The sequence below is a fragment of the Dipodomys spectabilis genome, unplaced genomic scaffold (genome assembly GCF_019054845.1).
Source record: "Dipodomys spectabilis isolate Male_0828 unplaced genomic scaffold, ASM1905484v1 ptg000140l, whole genome shotgun sequence".
Lineage (NCBI taxonomy): Eukaryota > Metazoa > Chordata > Mammalia > Rodentia > Heteromyidae > Dipodomys > Dipodomys spectabilis.
The window spans coordinates 38,918,830-38,940,723 of NW_024870817.1; the positions used below are offsets into that span (position 1 = coordinate 38,918,830).

General features: G+C 40.7%; 1 protein-coding gene across 1 annotated transcript in view; it reads left to right on the forward strand.

The window, feature by feature from the left end:
- Ankrd55 (ankyrin repeat domain 55) overlaps nt 1-21,894 on the forward strand; it is an 82,374-nt gene that overhangs the window by 40,259 nt on the left and 20,221 nt on the right. Inside the window, exons 6-7 of the mRNA XM_042691122.1 lie at nt 891-951; nt 10,832-10,960. Of these exons, the coding sequence (XP_042547056.1) occupies nt 891-951; nt 10,832-10,960 (190 nt within the window). The remainder of the gene's footprint in view (nt 1-890; nt 952-10,831; nt 10,961-21,894) is intronic.

Genomic DNA, 21,894 nt, shown 5'->3' on the forward strand with positions numbered 1-21,894 from the left:
AGAATCCACGTATTTGCAGCTTAAAAAAATGTCCCCCACCGCAAGTGAGGCCAGAGCTCACAAACTTCTGGGATTAAGAGTCCTAGCAATGAGACTGGAGACATAACTCAAAGGGACAGTATGTACCTAGCAAGTGCAAGGCCCTAGGTTCAGTCTCCAGAATCACAAAAGAAGGAGGAACAAGTTTCTGAGTTCAAATCCCAGCACCACCCAAACCAAAACAATGGACAAACAACAACCACAATAACAAAAGACCCTCAAGATGATTGCTTATAGTGTTCCCATCACAGATGAGGAAACTTAGGCCCCAGGTGAGTAAGTAACTTGTCAGTGGAAAGTCTGGAAAGCAAACCCAGGCACTATGGCCCCAGGGTCTGCCCTAACACTGTACCAACTCTCTCCTGCTATCAGAGGAAGTGTTAACCTCAGTCACCCCAGTGAGGGGCCCCTTGGGGTGAACTTGAGAATCATTGATCACGGTTTCACTCTGACTACTGTCATCTCATGCTCAGATAGTCATATATTTTACAGAGGTTGAGCAGAGTTAGAAATGCCGACTATCTCCTGATGTAAGTAAACATTGACCATCTCCCGATACATGTAAAGGCCTTGGCATGGGAACTAGGAGTGAAGCGACATAGGTTTAATGAGTAAAATGAGATGATTTTGTTTTTGAAGTGCACACCAGGTGGCATGGATAAGCTTCAAGGTCACTGTGTTCCCACTGACATCTTCACACTTAGCACCTTGGCTTCTTCTCTGCAGATCTTTCTCTCAGCTAAATGGGAAGGGCTTTCCTCTTCATTCAAAGGCCTTCAACTGGCAGTGTTTCTAATGTGGTTTTCCTGGTGCCCATTTTCTCTTTTGAGCTGCTCTGTTCTTCTTCGCAGGCTCCTCACCGTCCTACTGCAGCAGTCAAACCTCACCGAGGTCAATCACCAGGACAGTGAGGTGAGTCGGGCCTGCTGGTGAGGGTGGAAGTGGGGGCGTTTCTGTACCCCTCTGCTTCCTCCTCAAGAAGAAAAAGGAGCACATTTTGGGGCCGTGACCCTAGAAAGGAAACCCGTGTCTCCATTAGTAATCCATAGGCAGAAATGCATCCTGCGTTGGGTGTGGGTAGCTTCTAACAGGAAAGGGCTTTATTGCATTAAATACGCATTAATCATATGACTGTAATTTTGTAACTTCTCACTGGGCACTGAGAAATAAATACTGCTTTCTCTTGTCTTCCTGAGCCCCTGAAACTTAGATGGAAAGTGATGGCTCTGGATGTGTTCTCTCTGAGCTAAGAAGGCAGAAAGAATCTTTCCAGGCTTCCTGATCTAGAGGCCACAGTATTATTCCCAATAATCACAGTGGGTGCTCCTTCATGTGACAAAGGCAATTGTGCAAGGCTTCTGTTTTGATTCTTCTGGGTTCTTTATAACACTGCCATTTGAGCTATACTCCCAGTGCCTTTGCTTTCATTAGTTTTCACATAGAGCCTTCTGTTTCTTGCTTACCTGAGTCTGTGATCTTCCTATCCTTGTCTCCTGCATAGCTGAGATTACAGTTATGAACTATAACTGCTGGGCTTGTACTTTGAGAAGATCTTGCTAACATTTGATCCATGCTGGCCTCAAACTGTGGTTGGTCCTCCTCATCTCAAAGAGCTGGGATTATTGCTCAAAGTTCTTCAATGAGAATAGGCCAGACACTACAGATCTGTCCTGGAGTAGTTTAGGATCTCGCTTCTCTGTGACTGTTTTTAAAAGCAGGATTAATTTTCATTAGCCAGCTGGTTTCTTTAACAAGTCTCTTAAAACCAATTTAACTACCTGGTTTTTTAATAAAATTTCTTTATAAATATATGCTTGGTTTGGCTGAACTTCACTAAGAACCAATACAATTGAGAAAAGTTTAATAACACTAAAAATGCATACACACAAGGTACCACACTATTTCAAGGACTCTGGCTGGACACAAGCCACTCCTCTGATAGCTTCCATCTGAGCCAGCCCCCTCCCATTTTTCCTGAGCCTTTGGGCTCAAGGGCTGCTCTTGATCTGCATTAGGACCACACCAAAAAGGCCCGCTTGTAGCCCAAGTCTGAAGCTGCGAGTACAAACTGCCCAAATCTGTGGTTATTTCAAGCCAAACCTGAGAGGACAAAGGAATCTACTGTGTTAATGTCTTTAAAAGTGAGAACCAGGGTTGAGATTGGCACCCTGCTCATTCTTCCCTTGTATGAAAGCAGGGAGCTTGAGTTGTGGAAATGTATGTCAGTACACTGGGAACTCTAGCACTTAAGTAAGTGAGCAGCTACTTCCTCCATCTCTAACCCTTGCCTTTACCATCTTCCCCTCAAGTAGGTTTCATTTAGGAAGTGGGTAATTCTGTCATTCACACCCTAACACTAAATATTCTACCTACATCTCTGTAACTCTAGCTGCCTCTCAGTTGAACTAATGTCTTCCCAATAAAGTCATACACCCAATTTTTCCCCAACCTGAAAGGTCTCTGAATAGTAGAAACAATGAAAGTAGGCATACATGATAGATTATTTTTTTAACTCAAGGATACAGTGCTAGGCATAACTATGTTTATTGCAACATTATTCACATAGCTAAGACATGGAACCAACCCAGATGCCCCTCAGTAAATGAATGGATCAAGAAAATGTGATATACATGTATGTGTATGCGTGTGTGTGTGCGCGCGCGCGTGTGCATGTGTGTGTGTGTGTGTGTGTGTGTGTGTGTGTGTGTGTAAATTCTATGCTTCCATCGGAAAGAATGACCCCCCTCCCATTTGTTAGGAAATGGAAAGACTTGGAAAAAAATCATATTAAGTGAAGTAAGCCAGACCCAAAGAAACATAATTACCGTGGTTTCCCTTATTTGCAATAATTATTATACATCTAGGATAATCTTATCAGATGAGCAGAATAGCTCAATAGCTATGTACATATGACCACGTAAGATGATGCTAAGCAAAATGAACTCCAAGACATGGACACAAGAGATCTTACTTTGTTGTTTTTGTTTTTAATGTACTAATGATTTTTTGTTTCTTTTGTATGTTCTTCTCCCTATGGTATATCCTCAGTTGTGACTGTATTTGATTTTGTTACCCTGGTATTGTATATACATTATTGAATTAGGGAAGAAAAGGCGAACAACAGAATGATGAGACAAAGGACAAAGGGGGAACCAATGCAAAAGTGACATTACAAAAGTGACAATATGTTGGAAATGATCTGTACAACTTGGGAGGGTTGGGGGAGGGAAAATAGGAGAAAAATGAGGGAAGGAATAACAAGGTTAACAAGAAATGCACTTTTTACCTTACATATGTAACTGTAACCCCTCTATACATCACTTTGACAGTAAAAAAAGGGGGGGGAAAAGTATGGTGCTAGGCACCAATGCAACCATAACTACTCAAGAGGCAAAGATTGGGAGGACCACCAGTCAGTCCAGCTAAGGCAAAAAGGTTGTGATGCTCAATATCAACAGAAAAAGCTTGGCATAGTGGTATACTCCTATCATCCTAGATACAGAAGGAAGTGTAAACAGGAGAATCAGAGCTCAGGCTGGCCTAGGGAAGGGAAGGGAAGGGAAGGGAAGGGAAGGGAAGGGAAGGGGAAGGAAGGGAAGGGGAAGGAGAAGTGAAAGGGGAGGGAGAGAGGGAGGGAGGGAGGGAGGGAGGGGGAAAGGAGAAAGTGAGACCCTTATCTAAAAAGTAACCTGTACAAAAAGAGCTACACATGTGCTAGAGATGTGCCTCAAGTGGTAGAGTGCCTATCATGCAAGTATGAGGCCTTGAGTTCAAACTCAGTACAGTATCACCAAAAAACAAAATCATACCACTATATCCATGTTGATAGATGCAGATATAGCTAATTCCTTTTAGTTACCCCATAGTATTCCATACTATGAAGACACATCCATTCCTTTAGTCATGGATGGATATTCAGAAAGTGTCTAAATTTTCATCCCTAAATATGATCTTAGCCAAAAATGTAGGTGACAATGATCTGTAGAGTACTTTTGTACAAGCCACCTTGAGTGCACACCTTGAGTCAACACATCTAAAAGAATAACTAGATAATAGAGAGTGTGTGTTTTAATTTTAATACACGCTGCCTAGCTGTTCCCTAAAATGTCCATTTACAGCTCCCCAATTTATACTCTTAGAAGTCTAACAATACTCTTTCCTGTTCTTGCTGGATTTTCTCATGTGCATTCTCCAGGCATGAGGTTGTATATCACTGCACCAGTGCCATGGTATTTTTGTCTTTTTTGTACCTTATCTATTTATATCCTTTGCCATTGATCTATGGGTTACTTGCTAGCTTCTTATTGCTTCATGGGAGTTTATTTTGTATTCTGAACATTAATCCATTATCTGCTGTTGAGTTTTAAATCTTTTTTTTTACAGTCTTTTACTTATTTTAGACCTGTTCATATAGTTTTTTTTCTTATACAGAAATATTTAAATATGACTTAACCAAAGTGGTCATCCTTTTTTGTTACTACTTTTGCTTTTGGTGTCTTTTTTTAATTTAAATTTTATTTATTTATTTAATTTATTTATTTATTTTTGTTGGTTGTGGGACTTGAACTCTAGGCCTAGCAACTATCTCTCAGCTCTTCAGCTCAAGGCAAGCACTCTATCACTTGAGCTATAATGTTACTTTCAGTTTTCTGGTGGTTTATTGGAGATAAGAGTCTCACAGCCTTTCCTACCTGGGCTGGGTTTGAACCATGATCCTCAGATCTCAGCCTCCAAGTAGCTCGGATTACAAGTATGAGCCACCAGTGCCCTTTTGGTGTCTTTTTTTAAAAGATCGTCTTCTCTGCCCTCAAGGACTTATACATAGGGTGCTAAACTTAGTTTGTTATAAGATTTTTTTTAGTTGTGCTTTCATTTGTGAATCTTTTGTCCAGTTCCAATGATCTATTTATTTTCCTGCTCATTAACCACACTGCTTTATTCTGCACATCCCTACAGAGGCCATCCACTCAGCAGAGTTTAAAGCTATGGGAAAGTGAGGTGGGGCAGATGTCCTCTGCATTTTTATTCTTCAAAAATCAGGACCTTACAAAATCTATGCACATATGACCATATAAGATGATGCCAAGTGAAATGAACTCCAAGATATGGACACAAGAGGTTTTATTTTTGTTGCTGTTGTTTTTAATGTACTTATAATGTGTTGTGTGATTTTTTTGTTTCTTTTGCATGTTCTTCCCCCATGGTATAATCCCTGTTTTCACTGTATTTGATTCCTGTGTCCTGCATCTTGTATATACATTTTTTCTAATTCGGAGAGGGGAAGGGAAATAACAGAATGCTGAAACAAGGATACAGGTTGACTCATTGTAACAATGAGTTGTACAAAACACTGTTGAAAACAAACTTTACAACTTTGGGATGGAGGTAGGGAGGAGTTGGAGAGGTGGTGAGGGAAGGGTTGGTAGGGGAAAAACAAAGGAGGAGGTAACAATGCTCAATAGGAAATGTACTCATTACCTTACTCATGCAGCTGTAACCCCTCTGTACAGTATCTTTACAATAAATATATATTAAATAAATACTATAATATGTATATATATATATATATATATATATATATATATATATATTAAAAGAATCAGGACCTTAGAGAAATTCTTGCCAAAGGAAAGAAAGTCATCTCTTTCCACAGGGAGTTAGCAAGGAACTAAACATCTGGAATCTAACTTCTGCTGCTCTCATTTTTGCTTTAACAAGAAAGTGGCCATGAAGAGGGCTTATGAGCTGCTGGCCTCCAGGTTAGAGCTTCGAGTGCACTTACTCAGGGATTGCTAATACACGTGGTATTTAGGATATATTGTTGTTCCTATGCACATTCTTATGGTAGTTGATTTTTATGAGCAGTCAGACAATCCAACTTTAGTTTTAATGGCACTCTGAGAAAATAAATTGAAATTGCAAAACCAGATGTGAAGTTTTGGACAAGATTCTTTACATCAAATCTACTTAACCACATTCCTAAGACACAAACATCACCAGATGTTGGGCACTTCCAAGGAAACTGTCCCTGGCTCTAGAAGTCATTTTGCTTTATAATGAGCAAAAGGTAAAATAATAAAGCAAAGTTGTTTCAGTGAGCCACTAAAACTGGCCCCTTTTGAAAAATGGAGTGGAGTCACCACTCTCTCCCCCATCCACCTAACTCCATACGTTTCTAGAGGCAGACCTAGTCTCTTTATCGTTGTACCCCTAACATGATTGAAATCCTATATATAGAAACTGATATCATTATCCTAATAATAAGAATTACTCTAATAGTTACTCTATAATAAGAACTCTAAGAATAAGAGAGGTGAGAGGAAGAATAAGGGAGGTTAACAGAGGGGATGAATTTGACCAAAGTACAATACATGCACATATGGAACTATCACGAGACCCCTTTGTACAAAGAATAGATGGTAATAAAAATAATCCAAAACTATAGCTATTACAATATTTTAAAGAACAAAAGTTTAATAATAACATACAAACTTTTTATTAATACATTAAAATTTGATACTGGTGCCAAAAACTCCTATGACTTGGGTAAGTGATTTTTGTAAGTAATGTGTTGAGGTATCCACAATGATCACTGGGATAGAAAAATATCTGTAACTTACACAGGAGGCAAGTTACAGATACTGTTAACACTCGTGTGGGTTGTTAACTATACTTGTAATTGAGAAGATGCTCAATCTCAATTAGAATTTAGTGAAAATAAAGATGTAGTATGTTTCTTTAATTGAAGCTCACTCAATCCTTATTTCTATCAATGAGTAGAATCTTTTCTCTAACAAGACTTAAAAAAAACAAACAAAAAACCATTCCAGAAACAATTTAAGCAATGAGTAGAATAATTGAATACCTTCTCCAGGTGATTCATTTGGGATAGAAAAATAGTTATTTTATTCATTCAATAAATTTGAATGAATAGCTTGATGTAGCTACATGGCCCAGCATTTGTCAACTGTACAAGGCCCTGGGTTTGAACCCCAGCATCTAAAAAAAAAGAAAAGAAAATGTGAAGGAGCACCATGTCTCAGGAAGGCAATTATTATTTGTAATCACAATAGGTAGAAATGAGAATTCTGGAGCACAGCTTTATTAGTAGACATCCTAGTGTCCTAAAATCTATTTTGGTCTTTAATTAAAGTCTTTTGCTATTAATAAATGTTTTACTGATCTACATGTGAAAACTCCAAAACAAAGACTCAATTATTGTTAAGGCATGCTCTACCAGGCCTGGCTTGCAGAGCTGTTTTGCTGATCTTTCAGGCACCTGCTAGAATTCTGTCCCTGGAGCTTCAAGAAAATCTGTGCATCAAGCACCCATCCAGCCACATCAGCATTCCTCTCTGTGCCTCTCTGTCGCCCAGAGCTGTTCTGAAACACGAAACCTGCCAAACACTAAGTCAGATTTCTAGTTCAGAAAACACAGAAACTACAATTTTATTTTGTTTTGTTATGGATGGGCTGTGGAGTTCTGAGAAGCCTAGAACCTGTACGTACAACTAGAATTGCAGTACACAGGCTCAGAGCACAGAATCATTCATCTGCACCAGAGCACTGTTCCAAAGCAGCTTTACTATGTGCCCACCATATGACATCAACCAACTAAAACTTGGCATTTTCCTCCAAAATATTCTGGAAAGTTTATTTTACTAATTAAATGTAAGTTACTCCTTACTCTTGGAACCAATGTTCTTGGAGCTGTTTTTTTTTTCTTAAAAGAATGGCACCGTACTGTCACTAAGACCATCTGTGCATTTGTCATGATATCTATTCAGGGAATTCCTGGGTTTCCAACCACTAGATACCCCCCAGGCCCAACCGAGTCCTCAGTGAGAATACAGGGAGTCACTGGTAAGAAAGCTCTCCATATTTGGATCCAGGTAGCTGTCCAATAGTCAACAGATTGGGGGGGAGGGGGCTAGTGTGTGTGTGTGTGTGTGTGTGTGTGTGCGTGCTAACCCTGAGGCTTGAACTCAGGGTCTGGGTACTGTCTCTAAGCTCTTTTTCTCATAGGTCCACTTTCAGCTTTTTGTGTGTGGTTTATTGGAGATAAGATTCTCATGGACTTTCCTTCTCAGGGCTGGCTTTAAACCATGATCCTTAGATCTCAGCCTCCTGAGTAGTTATGATTAAAGGTACGAGCCATCAGCACCCAGCTAACAGATTTTATACTCCTGTTGTGTCCAGGGGATTATCTTCAACAACCTGTGATTCACTCCCTGTATTAAACATTTCTTGAGCATCTATTGCTTGGTTGCTGTGTGCATACCGTAATGGCTAAGCCATAACACCCACCTTTTCATGTGTCAAAGCTCAACTGTAATTTCTCTCATTACTCAATGCAGACACTGCCTACGAGACTGGAAGCATGCTGGGTAAATGATCACCAGAATCTACAATGCTGCTGCCTCACAGAACCTGGAGGGAGAAGGGGTCTATGGGAAAATGCTCCTCAACAGGGTTTAGGCAATACCAACTGCTACCTTTGAGACTGATTTGGAACACTTTGGGGGGGAGTTAATATTATTACTTCTGAGACTAGTTACTTTTATTTCCATTGACTGAAAAAAAAATAAGTAAACGCAACAGGAAATTTCCCTTGACTTGACCAAATGTTCACCATTTGTTTCTATTGTAATAGTTTTTAGAGAAAGTATGAAGTAAGTCAAGTCTTGATTTGGGGCTAGTAAGAAGAGGGTCATCCAGATGCAGTGGTGCATGCAAATAATCTCAGCTACTCAGTAGGCAAAGGAAAGAGGATGGAGGGTTCAAGGGCAAAGTTAGAAAGACTCTATCTCAAAAACAAAGTATTAAATGAAAGGACTGGGAACATGGCTCCAATGATAGAGAGTTTGCCCTGCTGTAGAAGCTCTGGGTTCACCCCAATACAAACAAACCCAGTGATTTATTTATTCATTTAATAACTAGCATTTCCTTAGCAGCTACAATGCACTTGGCCCTTAGCTCTAGAGATTTAGATAGGCAAAGCTGTTGGCACTTCATGATGAAGTTAGTGACTGAAACAAATGGGAGTTAGGAAGAGGAATGGAGTGAAAAAAATTAAAAAAGAATCTGATTCCTCTGAGTTCAATTTTCTAACCCCAAGGGGCCTCATTACCTCAAATGAAGTGACTCCATTGCGATACAGTGAGCCTTCCAAGTAAAAGCTTATCTATCAGAACAGGAGCACAAAGTTCTCCATTTTCAGAACAGTCTTCTTTTCCACATGGAACCAATTTCTTTGAAATAGCCTCAAGAATACCTCTGAAGGCTCAGTGTGAAATGACACCTGAAACTTGAAAACACATCATAATTGACAGACTTAAAATATGAAACTGGTTGAGGGGATTTCATGCTTAATCCTAGTGTCCCACAGATCTCAATCCACAGATTTAGTTCTGCATTTACTCAGACCTGAGAACTTCTCTAGAGGTCTGTTTCCTCTTCTATGAAATAAGAAAAACAAGTACACCTGTCAGAGTCAGCTAACTGCTGTAGCAACTCAAAATCTTAGTGACCTTAGTGACCAGACAATATCTTCCTGGCTTACATCATAGTCCAATGATGGTTGAAAGGATTGATTTGTCCTCCCTAATCAATCTAAGCCCTAGACATTACAATCTAATGGAACCCTGATCTTCTAGAATCTTGTCACCCTCTGTTGTTGGATAAGTAAGGAGAAAAAGTGGGGAGGATCAAATGGGTTTTGTTTTATAGGCCAAGCCTTGAAGGGATTCTCAACCCATTCTATCCAATGATCAGGACTCAGTCACGTGTCATTGGTGGCTTGGATGGAGTCTGACTATATACAGCAGAGGAAGAGGAAATAGAGTTTGGTAAAGAGTAGTCCTGTCTACTCACTCTAGCAGATGGTTTAGAGTATTAAGATATTATATAATATACATATGTAATTCTCTGAATCAATAAATATTAGCTCTTGGTTGTTAATTACTGCATTTATGACTAGGCAGAGGCCATCTTCTCCAACTCAGCTCATCCTGTGAGACAGACAAGACCAAGGCAGTGTTACTTTATCTCCATGTCATTTGCAAATTCCCTTTGCACCTTTTACATCTTAATGTAAGGCATCTTAAACTCATACTCCCACCCAGGATCAGCCTGTGCTTGCCTCTCCAACCTTACCTGGTATTCCTCTCCCCCTCTGCTACTTCATTCATTCATTCATTCAATAGCTACTCACATGGTCTCTGTTCTAGGCAAACACACAAAAAAACACAATAGTCAGACATGCCCGTACCCTGTGGGAAGACTTTACATGCTAGCAACATATTCTTAAGCATGTTCTCTACCTCTGTGACTTGGTACTGGATGCTCTAGTCTTCCAAATCTTTTCATAGTGTCCTACTCATATCAGGTCCATCCTCCTGGTTACATTCCAACCCAGGTCCCTGTGTGCACACTTCCTGGCATTTAGCAGTCTGGGAATCATTGTATAATTTTATTATGTAATTTTTATTACTATATAAATTTGTATAAATTTGTTTTCTATCCCTTCACTACAATGAACCTCTGAGGAGGGCAAGGGTCTTGTTTCTTGTATTCACTTTTGTATCCTCAACAGCTAATTGCCTCACAAAAAGCAGAAGCTCAACAAACATCCATGGAGTCTAGATTGCCTTCATGAATGAGTAAACTTATACGCAGCAACCAAACCAATTTGGTGACGTCCTTGTCTTGAGTCTGGAGAGAAAGCGTAAACTCCTGTCTCCTGCCTGGGAGCCTGTGCTCATCTCTGCCCCCTCTGATGGTTGTTTCACAGGGAATGACACCACTCCACTGGGCAGCTTTCCACAACCGGCCTCAACACACCCAAATGCTGTTGAAGAAAGGGGCAGACCCTACCCTTGTGGATAAGGACTTTAAAACTGCTCTCCACTGGGCAGTCCAGGTGAGAAGCTGGCCAATGGGCTTGTCTCAGGATTAACTGGTGTAAAGTGGGGTTGGCAATTTTCTTAAGTCAAATACGAAAGATGGAATATTCAAAGAGGTAATAACCTTAGTATTGGTAATATATATGTGTGTGTGTATATATATATATATATATATATATATATATATATATATATATAAAATAGAGCAAGAAAGTTACTCCCCTCTTTCCATACTGGGGGGGGGGGCGGTAGGGAGCAACAACAAATCTATTACAATGGAGGCATTACCTTGTTTCTCTCCCCCTACACTTTGATCTCTCTTCTCCTCCACTTCAATCTCTTTCCCTCTCCCTCCCTCCCTCCCTCTCCCTTCTCCCTTTCCCCTCTCACACACACACACTTCATTCTCACTCTCCATCCCAATGTTTGCCACTAGCTCATGGCAATCTTCAAAGGATTACTGGGGAAACCCTTTCAAAATCAATGAAGCACTCTTTCTTCCGTCCCAACCCTCCACTGGGCATCATTGCAGGTGATTCTGTATTCTGTACTAAACAATGATAAAAGTGGTCCATGCCCTGCATTATCATACCAGGAGGGAGTCTCTGTCAGTCCATAAGGCCACATACATCTCAATAGGCCTGCAAAATCTTGAGTCCAACAGGGTAAACTGAGAATGAGGTAGAAGAAAGATGATGCTACCAGGTCCTGCTGTGCTTTCTGTTTTCACGGGGAATGATTCACTAGTCCCACATTTACAATGGAATCTTGTACTACCTCCTTCGAGGAGAGTAGAACTGAATTTCCTTCAGCACACTTCCTAGCCCACTCTAGTCTTTGATCTTACCTACACCCACTGTCTGTTTTTATCAATCCACTCAGGTACCTTCTTGAAACCATTGCCAGCATTCTCATGAGAGTAGTTTCTGCCACCCAAATGTGGTTTCACTCAGTGTTTTCTTGTGCCAAGCACAGCAGAGGTAGACACCTGGCACTTTCAGAACTGCCACATGTGCTTGAGGTAAGGGGAAAACAGAAGTGATTCGGAAACTGCTCTGATTTTTGTCCTTCTAAATTGGCTTCAGTTGCTGTGCGCCAGAGCTAGCCTTGAGTAAGACACACAGAAAAGTGAGCAAAACTTGTTTTTGTCATCTCCACCTGCCATTGGTCCCTTCCTACATATTTTCAATATCTAATCAACTGTCCTACCCCCTCCATGCCAGTCTCTTCCCAGGAGTCCCAGAGCTGGCCTCTGGCTAGTCAAGGGTTCACATAGGGGAACTGTATGTCTCTGCTCCCTAAGGAATGCCCATGCACAATGGTTCTCAGCTAAGGGAAAATGAGACAGAGTCAGGCACGTGCTGTATATTCACTCTCTGTACCCTGCCCTCAGTTCCCTAGTTGTGGTAGGTATGTGCATTTGGGAAAATCTCAGATGATTCCCCCACATAATTCCACCTGGCATGCTGCCTCAGCTTCCCCAATCCCCAACTCAATACAGATTTAGAATGGCTGCCATAGACTTACCTTTGCAATGGAACCAGCAGCAGAGCTTGTAAAACAGCATTCCTAGTTTCCAGACCTTCTGTTCTTTATCCTCTAAGAGGCAGTTCGGCATAACCAGAAGAACAACACGTTCAACTTAGAAGACCTAAGTGTGTGTAACATAGAGTTTGGCCAGAGGCAACTCACTAACACCTATGTGCCTTAACTATCTAAGGATCTTTGGAATGTATGCATGTGACATGCCTCTGGCGGTGACACATAAAGTGCTATGGAATTGGACCAGATGATCGTTTTATTCTTACTGCCTCTTTGAAGACTTGGTTTATCATACCCATAGCTTGATAGTCCATCTCTCTAATACCGCTTTCAACTTTCCACACTTTTTTAGAATCACCTGAAGAACTCTTTTTTTTTTTTTTGCTGGTGGTGGGGCCTGAATTCTGGGCCTGGGTGCTGTCCCTCAGCTCTTCAGCACAAAGTTAGTGCTCTACCACTTGAGCCACAGCACCACTTCCAGCTTTTTCTGCTTATGTGGTGCTGAGGGCCTCATGCATGCAAGGCAAGCACTCTACCACTGAGCCACCTTCCCAACCCCACCTGAAGAACTCTTAAACAACACTAATGGTCAGGTTCCAACTCTCATTCCAGTTCCCTAGAGAGGGCCCCAGGCATCAATAACTTTTCAAGATTTCTTCTTCTAGGAGGTATAATATACCACTAGGATTGGGGACACTAGGAGAAATGAATTTGTCCAAACACAAGCCAATACTTTGCCTATTCATACCTATGGTGCTTACATTTTGATTGTGATTGTAAAAGTGTAACGCCGTCCTCATTTATTTATTCTATTACTTCATAAGTATTCCTTCAGGATCTACCGTGTGTTTCATACAAGAGGTATTCATAGTAAAGTTCTTTTAATCCTCCCCACAATTCAGTATTGTATGCATGGGTGAATGAGTATGTTTGTATTCATTCTGCTAAGGAAGGACTCCACTGCCTTTTTTAATTAGTGAAAATCGTTGGCTACTTCAGTGACTACTCTGAATGACTGGCACTCCCTTTTCCTCCCTCGTGGCTTGCAGTTAAAAATCAGAAGGTGTATATTTTTTCCTTTACATGGTAAAGACTACGAGTAACTCTGAATGACAGTTGAAGTTCTAGTTTTACTTGGCTTCTTTCCTCTTCTTGCTCTTTTATAACATGAGACCCACATTGTGCTCCTTTTAAAGTTTTTCCACATGCATCTGTTTCCCATTGTTGTTTCTTCCTTTTGCTCAACTTCCTTCATTTCTCTTGAACCAGACAGATCCCATTTAAAGCTACAGTGATTTGTATTTGACCCAGATGACCGAAGCAATGAGGATTCTAAACATTGGGCCCCAAAATAAACTAAGTTCTAGTTCTGTTTCCATGATCCAGGTCCCTTAGTAACTGGTCATCTCCTATAACAGATCATTGTCATTATTCATGCACTCCTGTCAGAACAAGGAGTTTGACTCTATGTTGAGTAATGTTCCATTCTCCCTGTGACAGTTGTTTAGATTTCCTCTATGTCATTTGGTTTCCTCTATGTGTTTTCATGGCTTGATAGCTCATTTCTCTTTATTGCTGAATGTTATTCCATTGTCACCAGAAACCAGTGACTCAAGCCTGTAATCTTCGCTACTTAGGAGGCTGAGATCTGAGGAAGGTGATTGATATTTATTATGAGAACCTGGTCATGCCTGGAGAGGTAAAACTCACAAAAGTATGGGTCTCTCACTCTTTAGCTGGGTCCCTCTAAAGTTTATAAATCCTGACTCGTCCACAAAAAGCTTTCATCAATATATCAGCTGCAGATTGCTTTATGATTCCAGAGCTGCTTCCTACCAAGGTTTCTATTCTGTGATGCCATGGATTCTCTAACTCCCCCTTTCTCTAAAATGTTGGCGTCAGTCCTTTATCCTATAACTTCACTTCACACCAGGCTCCTAAGAGTACCAGTGCTTTCGTTCGAATTCGTTTCTTTGATCATAAGAATTCTGGGCATCATGGCAGGGCAGTAAGTGGGGTATGGATTCACTCACAATTCACCACTAGGGCCCTGTCTTAACTCAGTAGAAAATGACTTCACTTGGGATATTCCTCAGAATCACTTTTATTTCCATATTCCTTCAATGGGAGCTAGAAGGAAAATACTGCACTAAAATGAAATAATTATTTTGCATTTGTTCATTTAGTGTATCATTAAAGAAATTAAACATACAGAGAGAGTTAATTATGTCAACCATTTGACCTGGATCAAAATTCTGTAATTATATTTTAATTCCAAATAAAATCAAAATGCAAAAAGGTAAGTATAAATGACAGTTGCCAGTGGCTACAGCTCATAAGAGAGAAAGAAAGAAAACAACCTTTGAACCAGAAGGTACATGCCTATAATCTCAGTATTCAGAAGGCTGAAACAGGATTGTAGTTCTACACCAGCCTGGGCTACATAATGAATGCTAAGCTAGTCTGGACTACATAGCAGCATGCTGTCAAAATTTTTTTTTTTTTTTTTTTTTTTTTTTTGCTTATGTGGTGCTGGGGGATCGAACCAAGGGCCTCATGCATGCAAGGCAAGCGCTCTACCACTGAGCCACCCTCCCAGCACTGTCAAAAATTTTTAAGGAAAGAAAAGAAATAGAACAACAAAGAATCTTTGAGCTGGAAGGGGCCACATAAGTCATTTATTCTAGTATTTCAGGTCCCAAATAAGACACAAGTGCACAGAGCACTCATACCTTGCTCCAAGGGCATACAAATACCATTTGGGCCATAGAATTTCTCATGCTTCTTTTGGAGGAAGTTCCAATACAGAATATGCTGTTATTGCTTGTTTCATGATGGTGAGTATGCTTAGAGGTACCAGTGTGTTAGCCTATGTGATTTAGTTATATGTCTAAACCACGGGCCCCCAAATTCACCAAGAGCCAGGCATAGTAGACATAGTAGAATGAAGATGTGCAAATCTGTGTAGTGTGAACACGTGAGAAGCGAAGGTTTGAGGCTAGGCAGGGGGGAAAAGGAATAATATCCTTTAGAGGGTTTGGAGTCTCAACCACCCTCACAGTTATCCTCTTTGGGTCAAGGATTTTTGGCCTAGCCTGGATTCCATCAGTGGCAGAACACAAAAGCTTGGGTCTGACTGTCCTGGAGTCAGAAGACAGAAATGGTGAGAAGGTGAGGCCCACAACTGAGCTACTTCATCTCTCAAAGTTGCTAATGCTTCCTGTGGGAAAAACAAACTCCTCCCTGGCTGTGTTAGTGTGAAGAAGTCTGGAGTTTGGTGCTCACTGTCTGACAAGATAGGATCTCCATGTAGCCCAGTTGTGTATTCCTTGCTAAACCCATGACGGGAAATGTTCTGCTGAAGTAAAGCAAGAGTAAACTCTGAATAAATATTTTCTGCATGATAAATAAACATTTGAGTAATGAGCCTCATGAACTATGCGCAAAGCCAAACAACTGAATTGTACCCATCACTTTTTGGTTCCCTTTCTGTTCTTCACTATTGCTACCCCTTTCTTCCCTTGTACCTACTCTTGGACTGTCTCTGTTTTCCTTCATTCTTGCTCATCATCAGCTTCTCTACAACTGTATGCCAGGAGCCGATTGCTCCATGAAATCTGCTTTAGCTTAGCTTGCCTTTTAAGGCTTCTGCCTCCTGAATGGAAGTTAAGGTTTGGATCTGATATGTTCCCTCTATATGTTAAATATATGATAATAAAGGCTTGGTCATCAGCCTGTGGCATTATGGGGGTGGGGGGGAGGTTGGAATCTCTGGGAAGGCAGGAACTAGGGGAAGGAAGTTAGATTCTTAAGTGCATGCCCTTGAAGAAGGCTGAAATCTCAGGCCCTTCCTGTTTCTCTTTGCCTCCCGGCCTCCATGAAACAGAACAGTTTTGCTCTACCATGTGCTCCCTGCCCTGGCATCCTGCCTTACATAGGCTCCAAGTCAAAGAAGCCAGCCACTCATGGCCTGAAACTTGAAAAGATATAAGCTGAAAAAATCTTTCCTACTTTCAAATTGTTTGCCTCAAATATTTTGTAACAACACCGGAAATAGGCCTCATGCTAGACACCCTTCAAAAATTGAATAGAATAAGTAGTATTCACAGTCCCAATATTAGGTTTTAGCTTTTTTTTTTTTTTTTTAACTAATCCACTGGTAGTGAAATTATTGTATATTAATTCACTTTTGTCCTTGGGAAGGCTTTTTCTGAATCAGGCTTCATGAACTCTCCTGCTTCATAACAGGTCAAACAAATATGACTCAGTTTTCAAACTTTTCAGAGTACATAAAGGCAACTTTGTGGACTTCCTGTGAACAAAACACAGAAGGCGGGGGAAGCAAAAGCAAATAAACAGATGTATAATCCTGCTCTGGCTGCCCAACCCAGGGTTTAGGACAACATGATATGTACAATAACTATTATTACTGTCTTACTGAATGTAAACTCTCCTATCTTATCGACTAGAATGTTCTGTATGAGCTTGTTAAGAATGTGTCTTTGAGGATATGGTTATGTTATGGTGATGCAATACCTACAAACGCAGCCTCTCTTGATGGCAGATTGAGTGATGATCGTATATTCAGGGTTCTGTGATATTTTATGATCAGGAGACTTTTAGGGTTTTTCTTTTATGGTGGTACTGTATATAGCATAAAAATATTGTCACTTATATATATATATAGTTTGTATTAATTGGGTGAAATGGTCAAAATATGTCAATTATACACAGTTGATTGATGGTATTGTAGTTCAAATATGTCCTTATTGTTTTTCTATTTGCTGAATCAGGAAGAAGAGTATTAAAATACCCAATTCTAACAGAAGGAGAGATTTATTCTGACATAGTTTTCCAAGTTTCACATTGCCACCAAATGTAAGCTCCCTCTTCCTTTCTTCCATCTTTGCAGCATCCTCATTTCTTCTCTTCTGGCACTTTCTGACCTCTACAACACTCCTTTACCTCTAGGTTTGGACCCCCTCTGCCTGACACCAAGTCCAGAGTATTTAAAAGATAATGTGCTCATTAAGCGATGGCCACCCAGGGCTTTGGCTCAAAGCAGTCCTCAAATTTTAGGGAGGAGCACCATAGCAACCTTCCTGGGAAAGGATTGAAATGTGTAGAGCTTAGTTCTATAAAGAAGGCTCAGCTGGTATGGTACACTTCACTGCTACTGATGTGTGGAGTTCAGCAACAGTTTTTCCTTTTGTTTCTCAACTGTCAGCATGCAAGACTACTCCTGTCATCAGACATAGAAGAACAGGGTGAAGCCCAGGGATCCTGCCCAATCCATTCTGGCTTGGCCATTCCTTAGTTGGGACCTTGGGAAAGTTACTTACTTAATCCCTCTGGGACCTTATTCTCTAACCTCTACAATATGAGAGTAATGATGACTTTTACATGCCTTATCAGGATTAAATAATTACTGCATGGAATGGTTTAGATAGGTGCCACACATGGATGCACAGGTGCATTTACATTTCTCGGTAGATGCATCAACCACTCTAAGTCCTTCAAAGATCTTGTTAAAAGGAAAAGGAGTCTGGAATGAAGCTTAGTAGTAGAGGGTTTATCTAGCATGGGTGAAGCTCTTAAGCTTCTATCCCAGCACTGAAAAAAAGAACCAGATGCCTAGAGCTGGTGACTCACTCTTGTAATCCTAGATACTCAGAAGACTGAGATCTAAGGATCGCAGTTCAAAGCCAGCCCAGGCAGAAAAGTCACTGAGACTCTTAACTCCAGTTAACCACCAGAAAACCAGAAGTAGCACTGTGGCTCAAGTGGTAGAGCACTCGCCTTGGGCTGAAGAGCTCAGGGACAGCACCCAGACCCAGAGTTCAAGCTCCACAACTAAAAGAAAAAAAGAAAATTCAGATGATAATGGTTCAAGTTAAGATGAAGATATAGGCAAAGAAATTGTCTGGAAAATTCAAGACAGAAGGCATTTTGGAGAAAAAGTGGGAAGGAAGTGGGGTAAGTTATTTCAGTCTATTCAGAGGGGCAGTGTGTGATGTGTGAGCTCCTAAGAAGCCATTACTGGCTGCTCAGACTTCCAAAACAGATGGATGCAGAGGATGCGCAGAAGCCCCTATTCCAAGTGACTGCCACTTCCAGTTTACCACTTCCAAGTGACTCCCAAGGGTCAGGAAAGGAGGAGGAGGATGGGGAGAGGGGTGTGATTTGTTTTCTCCATCTGTCCCAATACTCCCTCTGCCACAAAGAGGGGAAATTGTAACGGGGTGTTTTGCCCTTCGGATCACCTTGGCAACCTGAATTCCTTTACTCTTCCAAGAAGTTGTGAACAAAATAATTGACTGAGCTGGCATTCTTTTCTGTTTCCCTTCTCCAGTGGCTAATGCTTTCCAAGAAAAGTATCTTGACTGTTTGAAATGTATTTCGAATCCCTTCAAAACATATGTAGAAACATCAAATGTAAGAACCTGAAGAAGGCTTGATAAATGACCTCTTGAGTGAAGCAAACTTCTAAAGACAGGCATGCCATAGAGCCGAACAGTCAATCAAAGTGGCTTACGAGTTCTTGTTAGACAAGGGAGGGAAGAAGAGAGGAAGGGCACATAAGAGAGTATGTGAGGGGAGTGTTCTGCTATATGACCAGGTAGCCATTGAGAGACCAGTGCTAGAAGGAAGCCCTATGCTTGCAGGGTGGGGATGGGGGAGGAAGGGACAGCGCTTGCATTTATCATCAGGAAGTTCTCAATTTGTTTTGTAAACAAATGCAATCTGATAAAACTGTAGGTCCTCCAATCACACATTTGGGACTCCTTAGGCCAGATTCTTGGCTGCCTATTCTTTGGCCTTTCCCAGTGGAGACCCTGGCACAGATTCTGAGAAGGCCAAGATCAAGCATTCACCCTATTACAGAGTGGTTCTAGGCATCTGTGAGAGTACCGGAATTCACATCAATGGTAGAAATCAACTGCACAAGGGTGCAGCACACTAAACAGCACATAAAAACCACCATGGCAAGCAGGATACAAGGACATATGCACCTACCTCCATGTTCATTGCTGCACTGGTCACAGTAGCCAAGATATGGAAACAACCCAGATGCCCCACTACAGATGAATGGATCCAAACTTTCCTATATACAATGGAATATTATATAGCCATTGGAAAGGGCAAAATAATGGCATTCACAGGGAAATGGATGGAACTAGAACAAATCATTTTGAGTGAGGTAAGCCAAGGGCACAGAGACAAATGGCACATGGTCTCCCTGACATGTTGATGTTAAATTAAAAATGCAAGGAGATATGACAGAATAAACAGGACTCAAGAAACAAAGGACATTTAATTTGTCATATAATTTCTAAATGACTCCATGTTCTTGAACTCATATATGCTATACATACATACATACATACATATATATATATATATATATATATATATATATGCACATCTGAGGGAAGAGAGGAGAAGGGCACAGAATCAGAGGAAATGGGAAAATATACATCAGAGGGGCCCATCAGCTGCACTGGACATTGATGAAAATGAAGTAAACAACTCCAGGGCAGTGATGGGAGGGACAGAATGAGAGGGAAAGAGGGAACAGTTTATACTAAGCAAAGGAAAGAAATGTACATATCACCCAATGTGGAAGAAATAAACCTCATAGAACTCACAAACTTTATAGGCCATGATAATGACAATTTGCCTTGTGAAGGTTAAAATGTGTTTGTGTTTGTGACATTAATTAAGTATCACTATCCCACATTACTGTGAAAGTTGTGAAATCACTCAATCTCAAAAAATTGTTTAAAAAGATCACCATGGCAGGTAGAGAGAGATACCAATGAATGAAAGGAACAAGCTTTGTTCTTCTATTATTGTGTCATTATTTGGTGTTCATCATAGGCATTTGGTTAGCATTAGAATTAGCAGTGCCATGTTCTTCATGGTCATCTCCTTAGTGAAGCAAGGATGCTGAATGAATAGGGCTAATGAACAAGTTGTCATCCAGTGGTCCATGGGGCTAGCTCTGATGGCACTTTAATACCTGCAATCACTAATTCACTAATTATAGAAGACAATTTGTCTCTAATGAGAGGTAGACTCCTTACAGAGAGTTGAGACAAATTGAAATTTGTTGAAGGTATAAAGTAAAAATTATAGCAAAAATTATTGTTTTGAACTAGAGTTCTGCACGAAGTCCTAACAGAACAGACTAAAAACTCAATGGAATCACCACACTGAAGTTCCATGTCACAAGTCCCAGACTAAATTGTTATCTGACCTTCTAAGAAACCAAAGAAAGATGATGGTAGCCAAATTTCTCAACAGGCCGATAGTTAGGACAGCAAATTCTTTCTCTTTTAATCCTACATCCTTTTACTGTTACAAACAGCAACAACATGCTCTGATGCTGCTCTTTGTTTAGCGTAATAAGGGAAATAACTTTGCAGTGGTCATTTGGTCTTTTGTTCTTTGTTTCTGCTTTTATTGTTATTTTTTGTCTATGAAAACGGTGTCCTTTGCTCAGTCCATTGACATGAAATTAAGGGTTGGCTGATCTTAGCATGAAAAATAAAGCCAATTAAAACTTTAAACTGAGCTGGGTAAGTAGCTTACCGAGAGTGCTTGCCTACCATGCATGAACCCCTGGATCTGGTCCTCAGTATTGGAAGAAAAAAAGGAGTAATCTTTCAATTATTGTAATTTTTGTCCTTTGACAGATTATTTATAAAGAATATATTATCTAGGTCAGGCTTGGTGGCAGTCTTCTATAGTTGCAACTACCCAGGAGGCAGACACGGGAAGAGTGCTGTTTAAGGACAGCCTGGACAAAGTTAATGAGCTACTATCTCAAAAACAAACTGAACATGATGTCACACATTTGTGGTTTCAGCTACTCAGGAAATGGAGGAATGGGAACCAAGGTATAAAATTGGCCTAGGAAAAAACTAAGATTCTATCTGAAAAGGAATGGAGCAAGACTCTAGTATTTGAGTACTGTGTGTGTGTGTGTGTGTGTGTGTGTGTGTGTGTGTGTGTGTGTGTGTGTACCTGTTCCTTTTCTTCTCTCTCTTCTTTCTCTTATATCTTTCACTTTGAATTTTTTTTTTTTTTTGGTCAGTTGTGGGCCTTGAACTCTGGGCCTGGGCGCTGTCCCTGTGCTCTTCAGCTCAAGGTGGGCGCTCTACCGCTTGAGTCTCAGCTCCATTTCTGGTTTTCTAATGGTTTATTGGAGATAAGAATTTCGTGGACTTTCCTGCCTGGGCTGGCTTTGAACCGTGATACTCAGATCTCATCCTCCTGAGTAGCTAGGATTCACTCTGAATTTTTTTTTTTTTTTTTGGGTCCGGTTGTGGGGCCTGAACTCTGGGCCTGGGCGCTGTCCCTCAGCTCTTCAGCTCAAGGCTAGTGCTCTACCACTTGAGCCACA